This window comes from Oryx dammah, unplaced genomic scaffold (genome assembly GCF_014754425.2).
Source record: "Oryx dammah isolate SB20612 unplaced genomic scaffold, SCBI_Odam_1.1 HiC_scaffold_21, whole genome shotgun sequence".
In the NCBI taxonomy this organism is placed as follows: domain Eukaryota; kingdom Metazoa; phylum Chordata; class Mammalia; order Artiodactyla; family Bovidae; genus Oryx; species Oryx dammah.
Genome location: NW_024070205.1, coordinates 35,741,661 through 35,768,573, shown reverse-complemented (window position 1 = coordinate 35,768,573; position 26,913 = coordinate 35,741,661). Strand labels below are relative to the sequence as shown.

The window sequence follows — 26,913 nt, the reverse complement described above, 5'->3', positions numbered from 1 at the left end:
TATACTTCAGTAAAGCTGGTTTGGGGGAAAAAAGATGAGCCAAAACAATAAGGTAAAAATCCCCAAATTAAAACACTTCTGAAAAAGGATAGAGGATGAAAGATTTTAAAAGATCTTCCTTCAAAAAATATTAACATGTATATAAGTTGTATTGGTGCTTGAGGATGATGGGGAATCTTCTTGGCAAAAATTAATCCATTTTGAAGTGAATTGTAGCTCTGGTCATAGGCTATTTTGATTTTCTTCCTTTCTTTTCTTTTTAAAGCAACATTTCCTCAGAGCGGCTGTACTTGACTGAATACCCTGATCGATTATCTGGGATTAACTCAGCCCTCTCATTTCCTGCTTTCCATCTCTCTTCCAACAGGCCAGTGGGCCTTTGTTGTCTGGCATGTGGACTGAGATAAGCTCTCAGGGCATATTTGTATTAGAAGAATGGTTGTAGATGGAATAGTTAAAAATAAGACCAGTAGGTATTAAAGGTTGCAGTCTTTGTTTTGGTTTAAGTCAAAAGGAAAGAAAAATAAATATGATTGATGCTTAAGACAGACTGGTTTACATAAAGTGAAATAGGAAAACATGAATTTTTAGGGTTCCTGTTGATTTTTCCCCTTTTAAACCAAACTATTTGAGGTTGTTTATTGACAAGCTTAAAATGCGGTAAAGAACCTACCTGCCAATGCAGGAGACTATGAGAGAAGTGGGTTTGATCCCTGGGTCAGGAAGATCCCATGAAGGAGGGCATGGCAACCCATTCCAGTATTCTTGCTTGGAGAATCCCATGGACAGAGGAACCTGGGGAGCTGCAGCCCATGGGATCGCAGTCAGACATGACTTAGGCGACTTACACATGCAGAATGTATTAGCTGGAATTGGATTTGTATTATTATGTAGGCTGACATTATTTGAATTAAATAATTTCTGAACCTATATTAGTGTTCCTTAGAAGTGCAAATAATCAATTCTAAAAATCTTCATGCTACTAAAAGTTGTTTTATTTTTTGGTGTTACAGCTGTACATTTTGCAGTTTAATTCAGAAAATGATGGTACAAAAAAGTTATTGCCTAGAAAGAGGAAATGCTGGATTCATGTAAAATAGTTATGTTCATCTTGATAAAAGATGATGATTCAACATAGTATGGTAAGCTAGAAGGTTTCTTTTTGTTTCTTAAAAGTTGATGTTTCATGTTTCCAGTTTTCTTGAGTAAGAGGCAACACCATATTTGAAATGACCACAGAGTTGCCTGGAATTACAAATTGCTGAATAAGTTACCCAAGTTACTCTACCTACTTTTTCCTAGCAGGCTTTCAGCTTAATAGGTTCACCACTGGTTTAAAGTGTAACTGTTTAGTATAGACCTGTTTGTATTCTTGTTTAAATCAAGCTTTAAATATTTCTCAGTATCCTAAGTTCAAATTTTAGCAAGAAAAAATCTTAGATTGAAATGAGGCCTCTTACCTAGATTTTAACTTCCCGCTCACTATTGGAATGTCTGTATAACTAAAAATAAAATCTGTTTAATATCTGATTTCTGACTACATGTATGCTTTTCAAACATTTCCAGCTATGGTTCCATTTGCTATTAATAAAATTGTTTCAACTACCAGACTCTGAGAGGCATCTGGGGCCGTTTGTGCAGCTTGTTCGCTTCATCCTGCAGGGCAGCTCTTCTCATGTGTGGTTGGTCCGTGGTCTGCAGGGTCAGTTCGCTTTCATGATGACACCGAGACATCATTTGCCTTTTCACTCTTCACTCTCTCATGAGTGTACCGTGGAGCTTCATAAAGGCTGAATGAGGTGTGATTGCAGATTCAGAGGACTGCAGAATGAGATGTGAGCATTTTTTCCCTTAAGCCAAATGTAAGAGATTTGTAAAAACATAAGTATTGCTCATTTGCTTTAACAGGATAGTTACTTATTGTAATTATTTACATTAACGTAATGAGCTTATATCATTAAATGAATTAGTAAAAATGTCTAAAATTTTTCTTTAATTTTCTAATATAACAGATGTTAATAAGATATGACCCACATAAACTGAAGCTCTTTGAATGCCTCATTAATTTCGATGATTGTAAAGAATCTTGAGTCTAACAAGTTTGAGAAACCACTTTCATAAACCACATGTTGACTCGGTGAAATCTTTTCAAGATATTTCAGCATCAGTTTTTAATAGTACAATCTGTGTGATGTCTGTTTAATCATAGTAATCTTAGTGATTTTTATTTCTGAAGTAATGTGATAGTTTAATTTGTGAAGCTTCTAGAGAATTTTGGAGGTCTACAGGCCAGGGTCACCCCCTCCCCCTGCTCTTGAACTTCCTTTTTACTCCTGCCCCACCACTGATGTGTGATAGAGTTGTATAACTTTTCTGGCCATGTCATGTGCAAGAAGTGACTCACTCCCCCAGAATGAGGAATATCGCTGTCACTGTCACCACCATCATCAAACAACTAACGTATTGCAGATGTGTTCAACTTTGTAGTTTCGGGGCTTGATTGTTTAAGAAAGAAACTCAGTGGAATGCTTAATTCTCTTTAATTAGGGGTTATGAGCAATTTGGCAATTTCTTATGGTGCTGTCTACAAACAGTGATTTTTATCTTGGTGGGTGAAAGAAATCTTTTGGGCCAAATAGTAAATTTGTGGTTATGGATTTTTCTGGTGTAATCAAAGCTGCTGGAAAGAATACTGGCTTTTAGGAAGGGATTTTTGCTGTAGATTTGGGGGAATCTATCTGTGTGTGTGTATGTATGTGTGTGTGTGTATGACATAAACTCTTTATTCAGTTTAAGAGGACAAGGACAGGAGAGGTTACCTAATAATGATGCTATGTGCTATCTTCTGAGGCCAAGAAAGATGAATTTCCCTAGCTTTACCCTTTGCACTCAGTTTTGGTCTCAATGCTGCAAATTTCATTGTTCATACATAATGTCATCCTCCATAGAAACTGCTTTAAGTTTTGACTCCATAGTTAGCAGTAGAGAGATAATTGTGTTTTCATGCATCTTTTTGGTTCTACCATTAATAAATCATCATTAAGAAGCAGTGATTTTGAAGATTTATTTCTGATCATCGGAGCTGGTGTTTCAACATATTTTTAGTTGCATCATTTTTCTGGGGATTCATAGTAACCAGTCATCTGCACATTTTGGTTGTAAACACTGTAAAAAATCTTCTGCCTTCCCTGGGTTGTACTGTCCTCCTTCACCATCTGATTACAGGTGATGTACATCCTCTTACACAGGCCCAGAGGCTGATGCAGTCTCTTGAAAACAGTCTTTTGGATTGAGTGCCACAGGTTTGTGAATTGAGATTGTCACAACCTTGATTCTAGGGCCTTTGAGCAGTAAGCAGCTTAGTCAAATGGATATGGTTTGTTTCTGTTTCTTTTATCTATTTTATTCACCATGCTAGTTCTGAGTAGACCCCTGTGTAGTTTCAGCTTATGACCATTTGCAAATGCCAGTCAGTACATGGTAAATAGCTGCTTGTAGAATCCAAAGGCCCAAGAAAGGAGCTCTGATGGCTGATGCCAGGAAAAAATAGAGGGCCAGCTCAAGAAGAGAGAAAGAACTTGCTCTTCCTTCTTCTTTTGGTTCCTTTTGGGTCCTTAAGAGATTTGGATGATGCTCGTCTACACTGGGAGGGTAAATCTCTTTGCTCAGTCTACTGACTCAAATTCTGTGCTCGTCCAGAAACACCTACACAGGCACACCCAGAAATAATGTTTTACCAGTTATCTGGGCATCCCTTAGCACAGTCAAGTTGACACATAAAAGTTAAGCATCACACCACTAAACAGGTTTCTGTGTTAGAAACTCAAGTGTTGTGGCCTCTATAAGGGAGATGTGCCCAGTCATAGTTCTTGCACAGGTCCATTCAGTCACCACTGGGTAGTGGATGTATCTGAGAAAGTTGCAAGAAGGGCATTTTAGGACAGAACAAGTGTGGATGCTTTGTTTACTCAGTGTCAGACGTGCTCGCCCTTCCTCTATGCTCTCAAATAAAATGAAGCAAAATGTTTAGTTACTGTCTCAGTACATTAACATTTGTACATGATTGTGTGATTATCTGTAGGAGATACTTGAAGCCCTTTCTCCTTTGTAAACAAGACTCTGGAGCCAGTGTTTCAGCCTTTTCCTAACCTCCTAACCTCCGTGCCAGAGCCGAACGCTGAGATGGGTGGACCTTGATGGCCTGAGCCCTGGTGGCGTTTATGTGTTCCTGTAACTCTGATGGCATTTTGAATTGTTATGGCTATAAAGCTCTTTAGATGTAGATGTATAGAAAATTTTACATTGCTTGTGTCTTATGTTAGGAGCAGAGCAGTGGTTTAAAATAATGTTACAAAATATTTCCTACCTGATTTCAGTTGGACTAATCTTAGTCCTGATGTTTATCCGCACAGTTGAGTAATGATGATCTTGTGGTTGGTACGGAAAGCTCATCTATGGACTGATCCGCCTGTGCTTGTGCCTGGAATCCTGTCCGACTCTTTGTGACCCCATGGACTGTGGCCTGCCAGGCTCCTCTGTCTGTGGGATTTTCCAGGCAAGAATACTAGAGTGGGTGCCACTTCCTCTTCCAGGGGAGTCTTCCCGACCCAGAGATGGAACCCATCTCTCCTGCAGATTCTTTACTGCTGAGCCACTTGGGAAGCCTGCCTGGAGTTGTGCTTGGCCTTTGAAGAAGAGTAATCTTAGACCCCTCTCTCTGTCCCTAGTCCCCTCCCCAAGTCAGGAATGGTTGAAGCTCTTAAGACTGTGTCCTAAGGGCTTGTGTGGGTGATCTTCCCAGCAGGCATCACCTGTGGTGGAGTGGCCTCAGCAGGGTTGACATTCTACTCCATACTGGCCATGCAGCACCCTGGGAGGGTAACTCTTAACTGTACTGTCTTCGTTTTGAGGAGATGCATCACAAGTTTCTTCAGAGGGAATCTTCTTAAGCCATATCATATACAAATGTTAACTGTTTTTATTCTCCAAATTTCTGAAAAAACCTGACTATTTTGACTTTTTATACAACAAGGATTTTGGTCTGATTTCACCTGACTCTGAATCTGGACCTTCCATTATTTGAAATGTGAGCTCCCAAGAACTAAGCAGTTAAAATTTTGAAGGAAATGCTCTGTTGTCTCCAGAAGATTATTTTGACTTTGCAAATTGTTCATTTGATGAATCCACCTTCATATCCTAGTTAGGTTGTCTTTGGCCCTGATCCATCTATCACATGTGATAACAGTGGGGGGACTAGAATGGCCTGTTTGGAGGGCTCTGGGAGTTATGATACCTGCCAAGGCCTGGTAGGTGATTGATGGGCAAAGAAGGTCCTTCCTGTGTAATGCAGGTGAGTATGAAGTTATCCTTGTTCCCATTCTGGTTGGAAATAAGGAATATTGAAAAGGGAATCTCTGTACTTGTCTAACTGGTCATTAGTGAGCGCCTGTCCTTCTCCATCCACCCCATCCCACCCCCCACCACCCCTGCATTTCTCTTATGTTTTTATATTGTATAAAAATTTTTCCCAGGAAAAATATGGTTCTAGGAAGGACACAGATTGGCTATTTAAAATAAACAAAAGTACTGTATTAACAATCATGAAAGATCACTAGGAAGGGAAATTGACTTGACCTTGAATCACATATATTTACATTTAGGATGGGCTACTTGTGTGCTGTTAATAGAATGAACCAGTGTCACTTCAGCAGAACCTCCTGTTTGCCTTTCTGGTCTGGTGTCTGCCTTTTTCTCCAGTGTTTGTCAGTAATCTTACTCTGAATGTTTAATTTCAGTTCTGACTTTCACATTCATTAATTCTAAACCTATTGCCTGACATGCAGAGATCTGGAAATCCCCCTATACAGAGAGAAGTTGCTCAGTCGTGTCTGACTCTTTGCGACCTCATGGACTGTAGCCTACCAGGCTCCTCTGTCCATGGGATTTTCCAGGCAAGAGTACTGGAGTGAGTTGCCATTTCCTTCAAACACCTTCCAGTCGAGCTGTCTTTTCTAAACCCACATGGTGATGAGTTTTGTCTTTTGTTAAACTCTTTATCTCCTTAAATTTACATGCATCCCTCATTTCAAGAAATCCGGGCCAGGTATGTGGACAGATCCATAATTCAACCCAGAATCGGCCTGTCTCCTTTCCTGCTCAGAGCCACTGAGACTTCACTGTAAGCAGATTGAATGTGCTGCTGTTTTGTGGTTTTCATGCTGGTGCCTCCTACCACCTGGAAGCAGTCAATACATTTCTTTCTCCTTAGAGAAAAATTGGTGGAAATACTTCCTTTCCAGTGGCCTCTTCTCTGTGTTCAGAAGTATATCCCAGGACACCTTCAGTTGGGGGGCTTTTCACCGCTTCCTTCTTCATTCAGCATTGTGTTAAAATGTCTCATTCATAAGCACTTTGACCGTTATGCAGACTTCCAGAGTCAGTGATGAGGCATATTTGTTAGAAATACTTGATATGCTTCTTGAATTGTTGCAGAAGTGAAGAACTTTCCCCCTAATTTGCTATTTGGTGTGTTTTTGTATTGCTTTTAGGAGCATAATTTTGGATCTGTGAAAAGCAAAATTTATAACCAGCCTCTTAATTTAACTTCTCTCTTCATCTGTAAAACAGTGATAGTAGTATCCAGCATTTATTGAGAGCCAATCCACTCTACTTATATTCATTTATTTAATTCTCACAACCTAATGAGTTATAAACTATTGTTTTCCCTCATTTTATGTGTGAGAGAACTGAGCCTTGGAGAAGTAATTGGCCTTAAGTCACACAGCGCAGTAAGTTGCAAAGCCATGAGTCAAACCCAGGTGGTTTGTGTTGAATCAGATGATCTCCAAGTTCATGGCTGCCTTTAATTGTGATTTTGAGCAGGTCTTAGTCTAGTGAAAAGAGTAAAGAAGATGGGAGATTTCTGGTTGAGCAGTACCCATGGATCTGAGGCGGCTGAGGGAGCCAGTCCTGTGTTCTCTACTCCCTTCTGCTCTTCATCAGCTTCTGTGGGAAAGGATGTTTTACTTCCTAAGACTCCTGAGGATGGTAGTGTTAGGTAACACCAAGGAAGCACGAGGGTGCTTTCCCGGTCCCACTTGATCCACTTGGTTTCATCTGGGGAAGAAGTCTACACATGAGTAGGATGGAACCAGACCATGGAATCATCCTGTTCTGTCCCTCACTTGTCAGATGGCAGATGACTCCACCAAGGTCACACCCAGCTGACTAGTGACTGCGGACAGCACCAAAATCCTAGGTTACCTGATTTTAGTCTAGAGTCTCTGAAGCAGCACAGTGCCTCCCTTTATAGACGTCTCATCTTCAACCAGATTCCCAGCCTATTTAGGAAGATTGTGTCCATTACAGCTATTTACATCCGTTCGGAACTTCTGTTTTACACTGAGCCTGCCTCCCTTTGTTGCGTTCCATCTGTGGAATCCAGAGTCTGGAGGCTTTGGTAGCACAATGCCGCCACTCCCTGGTTGTCAGGTAGTATTGCACTGGGAAATCCAGTAGGCTTTCAGCTCCCTTTGTAAAGGCTGATAATAGGAGTAGTAAATCCAAGTGCACACAGACCAGAGTGGTAATTCTGTGTGGGTGGAGTCATTAAGTGTGCCTGGCTCAGAAGATAACACAAATATTATACCTTAGAGCGTCACCAGAATCACTGGCTTGGTTCTGAAAAAGAGGCATTGTCTAATTGCCCATTGTTAATACTTTTAAAAAGTTATCTCCGTTGCCTTTACATTTTCAAATACCTTATGTTTTTTCTGCATCTTTTGAGATGATCATGTGGTTTTTGTCTTTTGTTGATGTGGTTGTGTCACATTGATTGATTTGTGTTTGTTGAACCATCCTTGTGAACCTGGGATGACTCACACTTGGTCATGGTGTATGATCTTTCTTATGTGTTGTTGGATTTGGTTGGCTAATATTTTGTTGAGAATTTTTGTGTCTATATTCATCAGAGATATTGGCCTATAACTTTCTTTTTTGTGGTATCTTTGTCTGGTTTTGTTATTCATACGTCTTAGATGTGTTGCAGAAATGCATAAAAGTATAAATTTTGGAATAGTGTTGCTAGAATCGCCGGTTGATCTGAATTCCTTTGTGCTCTATCAGGTAATTCATTCCTGTAAGTGTTGAAGCATCTGTTAGTACCTGAGTGGGTAGACATCACTGTCATCTCCTGGAAGAATCCATATTCTGGAGAAGACTTCACTGACAATTCTCAGTGAAGTTCTTGATGTTTTCTGTGAAGCACTAGTTGGAGTCACTTACTGCAGAGGAAACAGTACTCTTCGGGTACCTGTTCAGCTACAGTGCCTTTGTGTGTCCTTTTAGGTAGTTTTCCGTAATCCTGTTCTACAGAAGGGTAGATGGAGATGTGCTCAGCGTCATGTGACAGGGAAGTGATGGAGCGGGGGTTTGACCCTGACAGACATTCCTCCACCTCCCTGTAGTCCACGTCCCCAGCACAGCAGTGCTTGAACCAGGCTTAGTCTTACCACTATGCTTCAGCTTTCCTTGAAAAGGAAACCATTAGACCATTGGTTTTCAACTGGGAGTATTTTGTACGGGAAGGGGAAGTTTGGCAGTGTTTGAAGACATTGTGGTTGTCACAGTGAGGAGGCAGGGGTGCCGCTGGCAGTGGCTGAAGGCCCAGGGATGCTGCCTCACATCTAACAGGGTGCTGGGCAGGCTGTGCAACAGGCTCATCTGGGTCCAGTGTCCATGGTTCTAGCTCAAGAGACCCTGAAGGGAGCAGTGTGTTTACTTAAGTGGGTTTATCCTTGAGAACTGCCGCCCAGGCCCAACCCTCCTGCCCTGGCGTGTCTTCTTCTGTCCCTGGTGCCTGCTCCCATCTTGGTCTTGCTCTCCATCGCCCTGCCTTGGGAAGCAGCCGTAGCCGCCCCACTGCTCTCCCACGGCCCAGTATTTCGGATCTCACTGACTGTGCCTTGGTCAGCAGTGCAGATAGAAGGCCCCATTTGTTAGAAGCTGCCGAAGGCCAAGCTCCTGTGAGATTCAGGTTCCTCAGCGTCCCACAGAAGGCTTTCCTGTGCTGCGGGCAGGTGGACCACGTGCGTGTATCTTGTGTGTGTCTTGTGCTTTCTCTATCTTTGTGTCTTTCTTAGATCTCCTCCTTTGCCTAGAAAAAAATTCATTGAAGTGTTTCCCATTTTTCCCCAGGTCAGATGTTGCTTCCTCCATAATCCCTTGCTGGAAGTAATTGCTTCTGTCTGTAAACTCCTGTCTATATATAAACTCCTATACTATATGTAACATGTATTCTTTTCATGCAGCCTACTGATTTGTCCTCCTCTTCGTACCTGCAGTATAAATAGTATAGAATATAAAAGTGCAAAATGGATAAAAACTAAAAAGTACCCGTTATGTAGGATTATTCTTTGTATGCAGTCTGTTCTGCTCAAACTAGTCATGATGCCCTGTATTTGACACAGTTAATTGTGAAAGTAAGAATCTTAGTGTGTATGGTATTCACTTTGAAACAGTTCTTCACATTTGAGTTCAGTCAAGACTTCTGGCAGTTGTCTTCTTTTTTCATTCTGGTTCTTCAAATGGCTTAGGTATTTTAGCAAAAATAGTTTTGAGCCATCCTGGCCTTTTAGTGAAGACTTCATATCTTCTCATTTATTAAACCTGAAGGATCTGACTTCATTAGAGAAAGCTCCTCTGACCTACTTTAGGCTTTGGCCATCTCTTTTATAAACATGAAGCATTTCTCGATTTTTTAGCTCTCATTCATTTCTGACCGTGCACTTGGGATGAGAAGGTAGAGGCTGCTGAGAGGACTGGTTGCACTCACCTTGGGGGGGTCTATTACTGCCCTCAGCTCGGTTAGAGAAGTGTTTCTGAGGCCCTGGAAGCCATAGTTTACTGCCATGCTGAGATGCTTCTCAACCAGGTGCACGGAGGTGGTCCCTTCAAGCTCTCCACAGCCTTCAAATGGAAAGAGACAGTATTTGGTCCTTTACTCTTTGAATGAACTAGAAACAAGCTAACTTTCAGGGATAACATGGTTAAGTATGCCACACACATCTATAGGACCCTGATAATCATCAGACTCTTCCTTATTCATAAATATTTGTGTCTAAGGTGTTCTATTCTCAGGACATCCCAAGATGATCTCTCCTCCACGAACTCATAGTATCTTCTTCACCAGTGATTTGCTGTGTTCATTGCAATAGAGCAATAAATGACAGAAAAAGGGAGGGAGGATATAATTTAGTCTGGGTGATTGGCAGTCCTTGAAGAGATCTCTTAGGTCTTGCTTGGTAAATTCTTTCTGATTTATTGCCCTTAATGGCCTTGACAGTGTGCTGAAAACAGGTTATAAATATTTGCAAAACAATGAAATCTTAAGGTAGAAAAAGTATGTATTCATGTAGTACTGCATACATAGTTAATGTTAAATTTAAAAAAGTATAACACTGAATGAATTAGCTAATTAAACTGGGGAGATGTATAGATTCAGGTTTGGTTTCCTTTGTTTCCTGAAATAAGTTACTTTGAGGGATAGAGTCATAAGGGTATTTTGGCTGGGATTTTTCAAAATGTAAAAATTGACCTCATAATTTTGTCCATATTTTTGTGGTGCTGGTAGTAATTGTGTGTCCCCTCCTCTGCCTGTCCGCCTGTTCCCAGGGGCTTTTGATCATGGGTATGGTATGCGCCTGTGGGCGCCTGCAGTCCTGTTCCTAATGCTGTTAGATTTTCCTTTTCAGAGTAAGAGGGACCATCTACTCATGAACGTCAAATGGTACTACCGTCAGTCTGAAGTCCCAGATTCTGTGTACCAGCATTTGGTTCAGGATCGACATAATGAAAATGGTAAATATCTCTTTCTGGTTTGACCCTTACACTTTCTTAGCTTTGGGCAAAGTTCTTTCTAAGAACATTCATTAAACAGAGATAACCACTGTCCAAAATTTTCACTGAAAAAGCATTTTATAAATAAAGACTTTACTGGAGTGTTCACTTTTTTGTTGGGTTCTTTTACTGTTTCTGCCTTAATAGAGAAGCAAACTGATCATGTGCAGGTAACATCTCCTTGAACTTGGAGTAAAGATACATTTTCAGAAATAAAAGTAGCTTTGTCTTCTTATTCCTTTTTCTCACCTAATGTTGAACTAATGACACTTAAAATCCTATAGAATTGCATTTTGTTTCTTTTAAATAACTGTATTTTTGAACTTCTGAATTCAGGGTTGTGAACTTCAGTTTTCAAAGCAGAGCTTTCCTGAGTATTTTGAACTTTAGTTTGAGTATTGACTTTTAGAACAGTAGGAAAGTAGTTCAGAGCATCTTTTATTTTTTTCTTCCACTCGCATTGTAGTTTCTACCCAATAATGTTATTGGCATATGAGTGTACATATGTAATATATACATATGTAGTGTACATATGAATGTACATTACATAAATGTACATTCCATTTGTTCAGAAGTGTAATAGCTTCTTTTCGTTGACTTCTTGTTTTGAAAGGTGCTAGGCCTCATTCTAGCTGATTGACATTTGTTACCCATTGTTTATATGCTTTAGGGGTTGTCACTCCCCACTTCCAGATGAGGAAATCAGGGCTCAGAGAGGCTAAGAGCGTTGCCAAGACTTCCTGTCTTCTGAGTGGAGGCCCCAGGGCAGGGGTCCAGCTCTCTGGCCCTTATATCTGTGGTTGTCTCACTCCTTCACACTGCTTTGGGAGATGAGTTTTGAGTCAACAAACCAGTGGTCAAAAACAGTTTTCTTTTCCTTTTTTTTTTTTTTGATTAAGGTCACACTAGAGGTCAAGCCTGTGAGTGCAATAATATGCAAACAGCTTTGAAGAATAATAGTCTTCTATGTTTTACCATTTTTTTCTTTTTTGAAACTATTAAAAGTTCTGTTAAAGCAGTTAAATGATTCTTTTCTAAATATAGTTTAGAAATAAAATATAAAATGCACAAAATGAGTAACTTTTTTTTTTTTTTTTTTTTTAGTGGTTAGCAACTTGCTGAAGTATGATAGTTGTTTCTTTTCCCTTCTTTCATTTTGTGCTTAAGCATTTCAGCAAATGGTGGGGACTTAACTAACGGGCAAAAACAGATTCGGCAGGACACTTTTTCCTGTTACTCCTGCTGTATGTTATTCCTCTTCTAGGTTTTGCTGACCAGGACTGGTTATTTATTGTGCTTTTTATAGTAGAAGTTGAACCTGAAAGAAATATTTTGTAGAATTTTCCTATTTTGGGAAACTCAGTTATAATATTCTCCTAATTAATTTTTTCTTATTTTCCTTTTTGGACAGACTCTGGAAGAGAACTTGTCATTACAGACCCAGTTATCAAGAACCGAGAGCTCTTCATTTCCGATTACGTTGACACTTACCATGCCGCTGCCCTCAGGTAAGCACCCAAGATGCGTGATCCTTCTGGGAGAAGAAGTCGTCAAGCATGCAGGTACAGAGTCTGAGCTGTCCAGATCTCATCTGATATCGTAATACCAGTCACACTCCACGTGTGGTCTCAGCAAGCTAGCACTCAGTGTGAACTTTGTGGATTGTTGAGGTCTCAGAGGTGGCCTCTGTCTTCACTAATCTGGGTGGAGGGAAAATCTATATTTTTTTCTTCCTTCCTTCCTCCCTCACCCCCTATAGTTATGTATTTTATTTCCTTGAAAATTTGTTGCTGAATTACTTAGGGTGAGGTGTTACACAGATTGGGCTTCCCTGGTGGCTCAAATGGTAAAGAATCTGCCTGCAATGCAGAAGACCCATGTTTAATACCTGGGTTGGAAAGATCCCCTGGAGGAGAAAATGGCAACCCACTCCAGTATTCCTGGCTGGAGAATCCCATGGACAGAAGAGCCTGGTGGGCTACAGTCCATGGGGTCACAAAGAGTTGGACATGACTGATTATTATATAGATTATTGCTTGAAGATTCAGTCTCTGCCACTAGAAAAGTGTTCATCGCTTACTTGTATCCAACTCTGTGTGATCCCATGGACTGTAGCCTGCCAGACTTCTCTGTCCATGGGATTCTCCAGGCAAGAATACTGGAATGGGTTGCCATTTCCTCCTCTAGGGGATCTTCCCCATCCAGGGATAGAACCCACATTTCTTGTGTTTCCTGCATTTTGGAAGGCAGATTCTTTTCCGCTGTGCCACCTGGGAAGCCTGTTACTTGGGAATGGGGAAAGCATATTGAAGATTTTATTCTGAGGTAACGTTGCTGCTAGTCTTAAAGTCTTTGGTAATAATGCCAAAAAAGTGAGCATAAGCTTCATACCTTTTGGTATTTTCTGTCCCTTTCAAGAAAAAAATACCTATTTATTCTGGTATATTTTATTTATGAGATGAAGACTTGGGGCTTCTTAAGTGGTAAAGGAATAAGACAAGAGATTTTATTATACCTTTTCCCCCATCAGAAATAACAAAAATGGTGAAAGAACCACTTTTTTTGTTTAAGAATACAGTTTAAAAACAAATCATAGGGATTTGCTGGCATTTAGCTGCAATGAGATAGAGTGATTTCTCTATTATATTGCTCAGATGGTATTCAGCAGAACCATCTGGAGCCTCTTGTGTAAAGCTGCGTAGCTCAAGCCAGTTATTTCAAGGCAAAGTGTAGCAACTTTTAACACAGGGCAGGTTTGGGCAAACTTTTTTGGTCAGATAGTCTTTCATGGTCTCTAATTGAAGCTACTCAGTTCAGCCATTGTAGTACAAAAGCCAGAGGCAATGTGTAAATAAGTGAGATGGCTGTGTGCCAATAAAACTTTACTTGTGAACACTGAAGTCTGAATTTCATTTAATTTCCACATGTCAGGAGATGCAAGTCTTCTCTGACTTAATTTGTAGCCATTTAAAAATGGAAAAACCATTCTTAGATCTCAGGCTGTACAAGAGCAGGTGGTAGACCAGCTTTGGATTGCAGACTGTAGTCTGCCAGCCCCTGCTATAAGGAAAGGCGTGTATGGGGTTAGATTTGGCTTCTTACAGAGCTTGAGATACATTTGGAGAATTTCTGTAGTGTTTTATAAATTTCTTTCAAAATTCCCCCAAGCTTTTCATGTCTTCTTGGGGGTGGTTTTCCAATCTTAAACTTGCATGATGAACAGAGTGAATTAATGGAAGGTTGGACAGATTGATGGAACCATTGAATTGTCAGCCAAGACAAGTGGATTGATCCTGGGATAATTTCTTACCTGTTTTACATGCTTCCCACCCCCAGACCCACATCTTATTTCATTGATTCAGGTGAATGATTTTTAATTAATTTAGAGTTTAAGTTAAGTAAACATGTGAGATAAGTTACTCTGGTTATTCAATGGATTTTTATATATTTGCTTACAGCAAATTTATTTGAAAATTTATCAGAGACTGATAGTCAGGTCTGTATAGTCATTTTATACTATTATAGCATTTTTAGAAGAACCAGTTGTTCCAGATAATTCTAGGTGGACCCAGATGAATGAACTTTGACTTGGTTTATAATCAGTATCTTCTGTAATTGTATACGTTATTGTCTCTTCAGTGGCCACCGAAGAGCTGGAGTGCTATTGTGGTGATTCCTTATCTCCTTTTCTCTGTGTATGTGACTAGAACCCTTATTGATTAGCTTTTTTTTTTCTCATGTGGCATTTTCCTTTAAAGAGGTCATGAGGTGGTTTTATAAAACTGTCATCTTAAATTTGATTTTTGTCTGCTTCAAACAGAGCATCTCTTGGGTGACTTGACAGTTGGGTTTTTTTCCCCAAGGACACCAGATGAATGTGAGCATCACCACATGGTTACTGGTGATCTGGTCTAGTAGCTGTTCTGTAACCCTTGTGGGTATGTTGACATTAGTCTGCATCTGGGGCTCATCTGGGGGTTCTTGCTTTTGCTTAATAATCCTGGTTTGCAGTGGCAGAGTGCTCACCATAGGATCATCTCTGATAAAAGCAGAGTTGAATAGCAGTGCCCCTAGGAATCTCTATTCCTTTTCTCTTCACTAAAGCTAGATTACTTTAATTTTAAAGTATGGGGGTAGGGGTTAGGCTTTCATTTTTTAATTCCAGTTCTTCATTCACCGTTTGTCCATTGAAAGAATTTTTTTCATTCTCCACAGGTAAAAAGTAGTACTGCCAAAAATAAACTTCAATTTTGAAAGAGGACAAATAAAATAGTCCATAGGCACATGAAAGAGGATCAAATGAATGTACTGAAAAAACCATGGAGGACAAAAAAGAAAGAAAAAGAATGATAGTGCTTACTTAGCACCATTCTTCTCAGAGATCAAAGTGCTCAGTTGTGTGGATTCTTTGGGCTCACAGAGCCTCTGAGGGGGCTCTGGCCCTTCCATTCACTCAGGAGGAAACCCATGTATAACTTTCTCTTTCAAGCTGGTGCTGGGGTTGGGCTGTAAAGGCCCAGAGAGCTTTGTCCTTTCACCATCACAAATCAAAAGGAAAATAGAACTCCTAGGCAGCCTCTCTGTGTAAATGGAGCCTGTAGCATCCCCGCCCCCATGCCCCCTGCCAACCGGATTTATTCCCAGAAGAGATGGTGGGATCTTTACTGTAGTAGAAATCTGAGTTGAGGTCCAGCATTATTGCTGTGCTGCTGTTCTTAAATTCTTGCCTTGGCTATCCCCCATTCCTACCTTTGAGGCTAAGTTTGTACAACTGTTTATTTTCTTTTCTTCTTTACATTGATCAATAACCAGGTAGTAATACTATGTTAGTAGTCTTTTTGAGTTCTCCTTACTCCCAGGTATGTATTTTTGGCTGACACTGGTGTGATAGGAAAAGATCCAGATGGAAATTAGGAGACTTCAGCTTGAATCCTGGCTCTGCTCCCTGGTTTCATGACGAAGGTCACATTTGTTAACCTTAGTGTCGTCTTTTTAACAAACTTAAAAAAAAAAAGTCATATGATTAAGTGACAGGACCCTGAACTGGTTCTGTATCCGGAAAGGTACAGAGCATGAAGAAGCCTCTTGCAGAGTATCTCATACTCAGTAGCCTGAGTAGTGCTTATGAATCTGAATTGGCTTCTTAAAGGCATAAAGGGAAGAAAATAAAAAGTGAAATGAAGTACAGTTCTGTGTTGAGTTCTTGGTGGCATAGTTACTTCATTTCTCTGTGGCCTCTGGGATGACTTGAGTGGATTCTCAGACCACTTCAGCCATGGGGAGAAGTGTTCAGCCCCAGGAGCCATCTCCAGATGTTCTGAGAATCAGCAGATTAGCTAGATTAAGCTAAATTAAAAAATGTAGCTTGCAGTTTATTTGCTGTTATAGTTTTTTTTTTTTTTTCCCTAAGGATAATATTTTATTGACATCAAAGGATCAAGAGTGATTGTTTTGTGATTGGATTATGAACATGTGACCCAGACAACATTTTCAGGTCACTTGTAACAGAAGATTCTCAAGTATTGATAGAGGAGGGCAGACAGGAGGTCACAGCTGTCTCATCAGCTTGAGAGCTATTTTCCAGCCTTCTGATTATCTGTGTCCTATTGGGAAAAAAATATCCAGGGTAGGTCAGGTTACAAGATGTCATCTAACCTAGGAATTCACTGTCATAAGAATATGTTTTAGAGTGAATTTTCTGGAAGCCCTGGACCAAGAAACCTTAAACTATGTTTTTTGGGCTTCTGATTGCCCCCTTCTCAGCCCAAATCAAATTATCGCTTACTTTGCTATGGACAGCTGGAACCACGTGTGTGCAGTAACTGAGATAGATCAATGGCATCACGGTACAGTTCCTCAGCCCTTCCTTAGGATTGGCCAAGTTCCTTTAGCTCCTGCAGGTTCCCTCAGAGCTCTAAGTGTTGCAACTTAAGACTCACTTTCCAGCTTCAGGCCACAGTTCTTTTTATGTGAAGTGACTGACCTACAGCATTTTTATTGTTCTTATTGTTCTGTCTGTACATGCTTAGAACTTCATTAGATACCATAACTTGCCAACCATTGATTTCTTTATTCATCCATCATTTAACACATTATTGAGCTACTCATAGGAGGAGGGCTCTGTAGGTGCTGGGAACACCTCACTGAATAGTATGCTGTCTCTGCCCTTGAACACGTCGTAGTCTTTTAAAAATTCTATTGTTGGGAGCTACTTTTGGACACAAAGAAAAGTTACAAATACTGAATTTCCATGTATCTCTCTCCCAGTCTTCATTTGTGTTAGCATCTTATGTAATTACAGTATAGCTATCAGAACCAAGAAATAGCACTGGAACAATACCATTGAATCAAAGACCTTACTTGGTTTTCATGGTCACCTTACTTCATTTGGGTTGCTAGAAACAAAAGACCATAGACTGAGTGGCTTATAAACAAGAGAAATTTCATTCTCAGAGTTTTGGAGGCTAGAGGTTCCAGGTGTGTGTGTGTTTGTGTCTGAGGCTGCCCGTGTGTGTGAGTTCTGGTGAGCACCTGGCTCTGGTATGCAGACTGCTGGCTTCTCCCTGTGTCTTCACGTGGCTCAGAGCAGAGGGCGTGGTCTGACTAGCACCACAAGATTCCTTGTACCCTCCCCTTTTCTTCTTTCTTTTTGCCATTGCTCACTACATGTGTGACCTTAGTTCCCCAACCAGGGATCAAACCCACGCCCCCTGAAGTGATAGCAGAGTCTTAAACAGGGAGGTCCCTGTTTAACTTCTGTTTAACCAGTAACTTCTTTCTTCTACAGTGAAACACTCAGCTCTTATTTTTTTTAAAATATATTTATATTTGCTTATTTTTATCCAATTCTTTGATACACTTAGTTTCAGAATTTGTTACCCATGCACCTGTGAGAAACAAATTTATTGACTGCATCTTAGTCTTTAGTCTTAGGTACAGTCCCTGGGGTCAAAGAGTCAGACATTTCTGAGTGACTAACACATTTTTTCACATAGTGTATATTATGGACAAGAGCCTATTTTCTCAAATCATTCAGGTCAGTTCTGTTTTTCATAGCTCCCTAGGTGTGCTTGTATTATTTATTTATGGTATAGCTAGGTTCACCTTTGTTAGCCTTTCATTCCAACTTTGGTTCCTCTTCGTTGATTTGAGATGTTTAGTTTCTGGGTGAGGGAGGGTTTGTGGACTATTGCCGTGGCTCCAAGGTTCAGAGCTGTAAGAAGATCCAGCCTTGAGCCCCATTGCCATGTTCCCATTCCCCATTTCTTCCCTCCTCTTGCCTACCTACCTGGTATAGATAACTGACCCCTTTACCTCTTAGTTTATCCTTCTTGTATTTTCTTTTCACGGATGAGCAAGTACATGTCTATTTTCTTGTACCTTCTTTCTTACATGAAGGATAGCATACTCTTTTGCACTTTGCTTTTTTTCACTTCATGGTTCTAGAAATTGCTCCATGGCAGGTCATTCAGCTCACTCTTTTCCACAGCTGTGTAGCATTCCACTGTGTGGCTGTGCTGTGGCTTACTCACCTGCTCTCTTGAGTGTGCAGGCATGTGGGTTGTTTCTAAGATGTTTCAATTATAAGCGATGCTGCAGTGAGAATCCTTGTGCAGATGTGATTCCTTATTATTGGACAAGTATCTTCAGGGTGGATTCCTAGGAAAGGGGTTGCTGAATTGAAAAGTTTATGTATATATGTTTCCCGCCCTGAGAGCGTATACCAATTTGCATTTCTTCCAACAATGTCTGAGGCTTTCTGTTTCCCAACAGAATGTGTTATGTTATTTTAAAAACTTGCCTGTCTGATTGATAGATGAGAAATAGTATCTCAGTGTTGTTCTACTTTACTTTGCTAACAGTGAGTGAGTTTGAGCATTTTTTCATTTCTGAAGGATATTTTTGTCTATATTTCTATGAATTATCTGTTCATGTCTTTTCTGTGGGTTTTTACCTTTGTCTCACCCTTTCTAAAAGTTCTTAACATGCCTGTTGCAGATATTTTCTCCTACTTCTGTCAGTTTTCTTTTAATTTTATAATTTTAAAAATTATGCAAAGCTTATTTCTGTGTAGTCAGACTTACCAGTCTTTTCTTTCATTCCCTCAGGACTTTGAGTCATAGTTAGAAAGTACTTACTTACACCATTTTTTCTTTTTTTGGAGGGCGTGGGGGAGCTGTGTTAGGTCTTTGTTGCTTCTCTAGTTGCAGTTCAAGGGCTTGGTTGCCCTGTGGCAGGTGGGATCATAGTTCTCTGTGCAGAGATTGAACCTGCATTCGCTGCACTGGAAGATGGATTCTTCACCTGTGGACCACTAGGGAAGCCCCCTTACCCCACGTTTTATAGAGGCATTCTACCCGACTGACCCACCCAGTACCGTTTACTGTCTTTACCTCAGTGGTTTGAGATGCCCCCTTTATTTCCAGTATGTATTCTGGACTTGCTGTTCTGTTTCCTATTGTCTGTTTATGTGCTGGCGCTACACTCTTAATTATAGAGGCTTTATGTGTGTGCTCAGTCATGTCTAACTCTTTGCAGCCCATGGGCCACAGCCCGCCAGGCTCCTCTGTCCATGGGATTCTCCCAGCAAGAATTCTGGTGTGGGTTGCCCTGCCCCTCTCTGGGGGATCTTCCTGACTCAAGGACTGAACCCACATTTCCTGTGTCGCCTGCACTGCAGGTGGATCTTTTACCACTGAACCACAGGGGAAGCCCACAGAAGCTTTATAGTATGTTTTAAAAGTTTGGAAAAGTGCCATATTGAAGTTTCCTATCCATGAATAGGGGATATTTTCCCATTTGTTTGTGTTTACTTTTGTGTCTCTAAAGGTGAAGGTGAAAGTGAAGGTGAAGTTGCTCAGTTGTGTCCAACTCTTTGAGGCCTCATAGACTATAGTCTAGCACACTCATCCGCCTATGGGATTTCCAGGCAAGGGTACTGGAGTGGGTTGCCATCTGTGTCTTTAAGGAGTATTTAAGAAGGTTTCTTAGACACTTGAGACAATTAAACTTTAAGAGTGGCAAGGCAGAGAGGCTTTAGTGGCGGTAATGTTGTGTACTGTTGTACTTAGAGCAACCACTGAAACTGTGGCACCAGGGTTCAACAGAACATGAACCGTGAACTTCCAGATGTTCAACCTGGATTCAGAGAAGGCAGAGGAACCAGAGATCAAGTTACCAACATCCACTGGTTCATAGAAAAAGCAAGAGAGTTCCAGAAAAACATCTACTTCTGCTTTATTGACTATGCCAAAGCCTTTGGCTGTGTGGATCACAGCAAACTGTGGAAAATTCTTCAAAGAGCTCAGAATACCAGACCACCTTACCTGCCTCCTGAGAAATGTATGCAGGCCAGGAAGCAGCAGTTAGAACTGGACATGGAACAATAGACTTGTTCCAACTCGGGAAAGGAGTACGTCAAGGCTATATATTGTCACCCTGCTTATTTAACTTATATGTAGAGAACATCATGCGAAATGCCAGGCTGGATGAAGCACAAGATGGAATCAAGATTGCTGGTAGAAATATCAACAACCTCCTATACGCAGATGATAACCATCCTTATGACAGAAAGTGAAGAAGAACTAAAGAGCCTGTTGATGAAAGTGAAAGAACAGAGTGAAAAGCTGGGCTAAGACTCAAAAAATGATCTGCAAAAAACAAAGATCATGGCATCCGGTCCCATCACTTCATGGCAAATAGATGGGGAAACAATGGAAATAGTTTCCATTTCCGTGGAAATCGATGGGGAAATTTTATTCTCTTGGGCTTCAAAATCACTGCACATGGTGACTGCAGCTATGAAATTAAAAGACACTTGCTCCTAGGGAGAAAAGCTATGACCAACCTAAACAGCATATTAAAAAGCAGAGACATTACTTTGCTGACAAAGCTCCATCTAGTCAAAACTATGGTTTTTCCAGTAGTCATGTATGGATGTGAGAGTTGGACCATAAAGAAAGCTGAGCATTGAAGAATTGATGCTTTTGAACTGTGGTGTTGGAGAAGTCTCTTGAGAGTCCCTTATATAGCAATGAGATCAAACCAGTCCATCCTAAAGGAAATCAGTCCTGAATTTTGGAAGGACTGACACTGAAGCTGAAACTCCAGTACTTTGGCCACCTGATGCAAAGAATTGGCTCATTGGAAAAGACCTTGATGCTGGGAAAGATTGAAGGCAGGAGGAGAAGGGGACGACAGAGGATGAGATGGTTGGATGGCATCACTGACTCGATGGACATGAGTTTGAGCAAGTTCTGGGAGTTAGTGATGGACAGAGAATCCTGGCGTGCTGCAGTCCATGGGGTGGCAAAGAGTCAGACATGACTGAGTGACTGAACTGACTGTAAAACTATATAGAGCAATACACTCAGAACACTGTATCAAGATGGAATCTAGAAAACCTTCATATAACCCATAAAGGAAGTCAAAGGAAATGGAAGAACTAGAAACAGAAAAGAAACCTAGAAAAGAAAAAAATTCTATTCCTATACAACAGACAAGATAATCCCTCTGTCTCACAATCTTTTCCCCCCTCATTTTTGTTTAAGAGTGGCAGTGATAGCTTTAAACAAACATGCTACTCTGAGCTGTCTATATAAGCTTGTGGGCCTCTCTCTCCATGAGTTTCTCTGAGGTTTGCATATCTGGGATGTATGAAGACTTGCTCAATTCTGGGTCTAGTTTGAGGGAATGAATTTCTGGCCAGGGTTTCCATTTGTTTCTCTGCTTGTATGAGGAGGTTCTCTCTTCTTTTTCGTCCCCTTCAGATGGCCCTCTCCCACTAGCCACAGAGCTGTCTAGGTGGTCTGGTGCCCAGGACATACCTGTGGGGCATCACAGCAAAGCACTTCCCAAGCGAGTCTTTCCTAGGAAACTCTTGTTGCTGCTGAACAGAAGGACCCTCAAGCATGATGCTTCCCTGTCTTTAGAAGCACCACATTAGATATGGGGACTGCAGGACTGAGGAGGCTGTGAAAGCAACTGTTTCAGCGAGGTGGGCGTGATGGCACTTTTCTCCTAGCAGTCTCTCTGTCTCCATTTCACAAAACACTGTCAAATAATGTACTGTTCTGAGCTAGAGCATGAAGAAAGGAGAGCGCTGGAGAAAAAATACTGAGTGCTTAAAATGGTACATGCACACACACTTTAAATGCAAGCTCTTCAGCACCAGGTGACATGAGACATATCTCAGAATGGATGCCGGCCAGTTAGAACCAGCTGAGTGCTGAGGGGCTTCCTGCTCAGGCCAGCCCTGTCTTCACCTCTGCCTAGTACTCAGGGCTCCTGAACCAGCAGGGACAGCTGCAGCTCCATGCTGATGACACTTGCTTTATTTTCTCCCAGTACTTTATATATATATACACACACAAAGAAATTCAGAATTTAAGTTTACGTTTTCATAAATTTTGGCAAATTTGTTTGCCCCTAAACAAGACACAAGATGTTCCCATCATCCCAGAAATTTCCCTTCAGCAGCTCTTCTCTCTAAACTTCCCTCCCCAAAACAGCCACTGTTCTGATTTCCCCCACCATCAATTCCTCGATGCTCTTCTAGAACTTCATATATACAGAATCATCCAGTATGTAATTTTTGTGTGTGTGGCTTCTTTTACACAACTTTTAGTTTTTGAGATTTTTCACAATGTGCTACACTCTTTCCTGTGTATTGTTGTCCAGTAATCTCATTATAAAATATATAGTACTTTGTTTACCTGTTTCTTTGTTGATGGACATTTTGTACCAAGGCTAGTGTGAACAAACTGTTACAAACAACAACAAAAGCACAATGAAGGAAGCAGTAATGATAGAAGCAGAAATTTATGAGAAAAAAACATTAGGTCTAAATATCAAGTACTTTAAAGAATTCTGATATTTTATTAGAAGTACATTATGACCAATTGGGATTTATTCAGGAATGCAGGGTAGGTTTATGGCTCGAGACTCTGTTAATACCATATACCATGTTAATAAGTCTAGAGGAAAAGCTTATCCCCAAAACTATGGTTGTGATACAGTTATTCTAAAGTAGGTGTCGTGTTTAATGGGAATACCTGAGAGACATTGCCACTGAGATCAGGAAGAAGGCGACGATGTCCTCAGTTTCCACTGCCTTCCATGTTTTCATCGTGTTAGCCGAACAGTGCAGCTGGAGACTTCCGTTTGTTGTTCAGTCGCTAAGTCTGGACTGATTCTTTGCAACTCCATGAGCCGTGGCTCTCCAGGCTCCTCTGTCCATGGGATTTTTAAGGCAAGCATACTGGGATGGGTTGTCATTTCTTCTTCCAGGGGATCTTTCTACCTCAGGTATTAAACCCTCATCTTCTTGTCAGGTGAATTCTTTACCACTGAGCTACTAGGGAAGCCCTCACTAGAAGCTTAAGAAAGGATGAAGAAGAAGTGAAACTATGTTTATTTGCATATACAGTTAGCATTTGGGAAAACCTCAGAGAATCAATGATTAAACTATATCATATGCTAAAAAATTGAGTAGCAGGATATAAAATTAACATATGAATAGCCGTACTCTTCCTATAATTAAACAGGAAACAGGTGAAGGACATAGTGGTAGATAAAACCCCATTAGTACAGTTTCATAGTCATTTACCAGATGACAGCCTTCTCTTCTCACTGATCTGGGTTTTCCCTGAACCATTTGTGTTGCCCCTCCAGTAAAGAATCTGCCTGCAAGTGTGGAAGATTTGGGTTCGATCCCTGGGTTGGGAAGATCCCCTGGAGGAGGTCATGGCAATCTACTCCAGTGTTCTTGCCTGGAGAATCCCCATGGACAGAGGAGCCTGGTGGGCTACTGTCCATGGGGTCAAAAAGAGTCAGACACAATTGAGCAGCTAAGCACAGCACAGCCATGTCCTTCCCTGGGAGCATTTTGGCAGTGTTTTTGGGTGTCACAGTGATGGCGCAGGTGGGTGCTTTGGGGCAGAGGCTAGGGATGCTGCTCACTATAGGAAAGCTGCTGTCAACAAAGGATGTTAAGTAAAATTTAAAATTCATTTCTCTTTAGTTGCACCAATCACATTTTAAGTGTTCAGTAACCCTATGCTATCTTCTAATCAGTTGTATCCAAAGGAACTTTAGGAATTCAGTAATATTTTTATTACATTTCTAAAATGGAGATTGTCTGAGATCATCTTGTCTTCTGCCCAATACTGAGGCTTTGGTCACAGGTTCCTTAAGCTGTTTGGGAAAGGAGGGCATTGCTTTTTGATTTGGCAGGAAGTGAATGAACATCTGCCATGTTGACATCCCTCAGTTTCTTTCACTAACACCTTGGCCGGTAGCAAGTGTGTGCATGTTGTTAACGTTTCAGCTCGTGGATCCTTATGAGAATGGAATGCCTACTCAAGCAGTGGGAGGTCACATCCCTGGAAGTGTCTCACATGTGTTGTTGATGAACCTTTGATCCACCAATTCTCTCTACTCTGATTTTAGCCTTTGGCTTCCACTTGATGTTAAAGTTGCCTAAATAGCTAAGGGAGTTGAAATTCTTAAAACCTCCTTGCCTTCTTGGGAATCCTGGAAGTTCTCCCAACACTCCAGTGTGTGCATAGGTGTGTTTCATGGGAAGGTGGGCACTACCTCATGGTGTGATGTAAATGAGATTTACATTTGGTGCCTGGAAACTCTGTTTCAGGAGTTAAGTAATGTAGACTGCTTAACTATATTGTGGTCTAACTATGTTAGTAGATGAACCTGCCTTACTGCTCTTTATTGCAGTATTTTGATGGAAAAGTATTTTCCAGTGTAGGCATTTAATGTTACCTGAAAATTTGGGAAGTGTGTATTTCTATATTCAAACACATGTATATATTTAAAAAGTTAAAATTTCTCCAGGTTTTAATTTCCAAGACAGTGAATTTCTTCCATACTCAGTTACACTTTCTCCTTATCTTAAGGCAGCAGGAGGAAAAGGCCCATTTTGCTTTGATGATTACAAAGACTTTAGATGGATTTTTGGGTAAAGTAGTGTGACTGTGGTTTAAATTTTCCCCCAAAATATTTCATATCCTTTTATCCCAATCCTGCCCTTAGTTTATCTTTGTTGTTTAATTTTATTATAAGACTAAAAGACTGAGATAAAAGCAGTTATGTTGTGCCGGCAGCCAGCATGAGGAATCCCGCCCGTGACAAGGTCATGAGGAAGGAAGCCTGACAAAACGCAAGGATGTGTTTAGGCTTCAGAGGTTCCCCCTGGAATTTCCTGAGCATGTACCCCCCAAACCAAAAAATCTGCTGGCTTTTTTACTCTGCTCTTCTGATATTCTCTGAAAAAAGTCAAATCAGGGCTTTAGTCTTCTGCATTTGAAAGGTATGTTTCAGTTAAACCCCTCTGATAGCTCTCTAGCTTGCCTAACAGGTTCCCCCGGACCTCTTACAGCTTGTGAATTGCTTACAGACCCCAACTGCGAGAGGCACAAAGCTTAAAAGCATCTTAAAGATACAGAGCCTTTTCTAAAGAGCTAAAAATCATATTGGTGACAGGTTTTCACTGTTGACTTAATGATTGCTGCCAGACCTCCATATTCTTTATCTTTTAGCCACCTGGGAGGATGTTAATCAATGTAAATGGGATATGGAAAAAGATATATAATAGTTTTGATGTTAGCAACACTAGACTTTTGAGTTAATTACTTTTCTTTTGTTATAAATTACTGTACCCCTTTTACTTGTTATAAATTGCTGTGTCTTTGCTATGTAAGAATGTAACTTTATTTAGTGCTTTCTGAGAGTGGCACCAGACTTTGGGAAGATCAACACAAATGTCTTCTGGTTGACAAACCCTTATCAGAAAAAAGGCTGTAAAATGTTAATTGGCCCTTTTGGCTGGAAGATGATGTAAATTACCTAAGATTTGTGTATACAACTAGGTATGCAGAGAGAAAAGCCTGGTTTTGATAAGAATCTGGCTGCTAACGCTGCATAACTTTGTGTTACCCATTGATCTCTATGTATAATCAAAAAGTATAAAAGGCCTTCTGAACAGTAGAGGACGGGCCAGTCGCTGGACTGGTTTCCCCCGTGTCTCCTCTCTAATTTCTGGCTGAATTCCCATGTGGGGCATGGAGGCTCACCATCTCTACTTGTCCCGGCTTTTAAGATCCACGCGAGGGGGAGCCCAAGGCGGGGCACCTCCCGATATTCAAGAGGACGCCGGTGGCCTAACGTAGATGGTGCAAGCTCCTTGTCTGGAACTTTATTGGCTTCCCACGTAAACCAAGTTATTCAGCCTTCTTTCTCCACTTAATTTTCCTACTACAGTATTTCTCCCTAATCTAATCTTATATTAATAAATAAATAAGTTTTTTCCTCACCTACTCCATCTCTCCTTTGAATCACCCTGGTTCCACTGGGGCTGGACCCCGGCAATGTTGTAAAGTTGTAGGTAAAAGCAGTCATGAAACAAAAAATAGATATATTATCGGACATTCTCTTATTTTGGGGGGAAACTCCCATTTTTCTGAATAGATAATTAATGAGTTTGTCACCATATTCTGCATTTTCTTGGAGTACTATGGATTGAGTTACATCTCCCTCACTCTTACCTTTCCAGCAGTATTATTTTTTTTTATAAGGGAAAGAGTATTTTTTATTACATAACTCTTACCAGTTCAGTTCAGTTCAGTTGCTCAGTTGTGTCCAACTCTTTGTGACCCCATGAATCACAGCACGCCAGGCCTCCCTGTCCATCACCAACTCCCGGAGTCCACCCAAACCCGTGTCCATTGAGTCGGTGATGCCATCCAACCATCTCATCCTCTGTTGTCCCCTTCTCTTCCTGCCCTCAATCTTTCCCAGCATCAGGGTCTTTTCAAATGAGTCAGCTCTTCTCGTGATGTGGCCAAAGTATTGGAGTTTCAGCTTCAGCATCAGTCCTTCCAATGAACACCCAGGACTGATCTCCTTTAGGATGGACTCGTTGGATCTCCTTGTAGTCCAAGGGACTCTCGAGAGTCTTCTCCAGCACCACAGTTCAAAAACATCAATTCTTCTGTCCAGCAG

At 40.9% G+C, this 26,913-nt stretch overlaps 1 protein-coding gene across 5 annotated transcripts in view; it reads left to right on the top strand.

The window, feature by feature from the left end:
* Nucleotides 1–26,913, top strand: part of RERE (arginine-glutamic acid dipeptide repeats) — a 416,989-nt gene that overhangs the window by 231,366 nt on the left and 158,710 nt on the right. For all 5 annotated transcript variants that reach the window (XM_040263345.1, XM_040263341.1, XM_040263346.1 and 2 more), the window contains 2 exons: nt 10,752–10,857; nt 12,308–12,404. In XM_040263345.1, the coding sequence (XP_040119279.1) occupies nt 10,752–10,857; nt 12,308–12,404 (203 nt within the window). The remainder of the gene's footprint in view (nt 1–10,751; nt 10,858–12,307; nt 12,405–26,913) is intronic.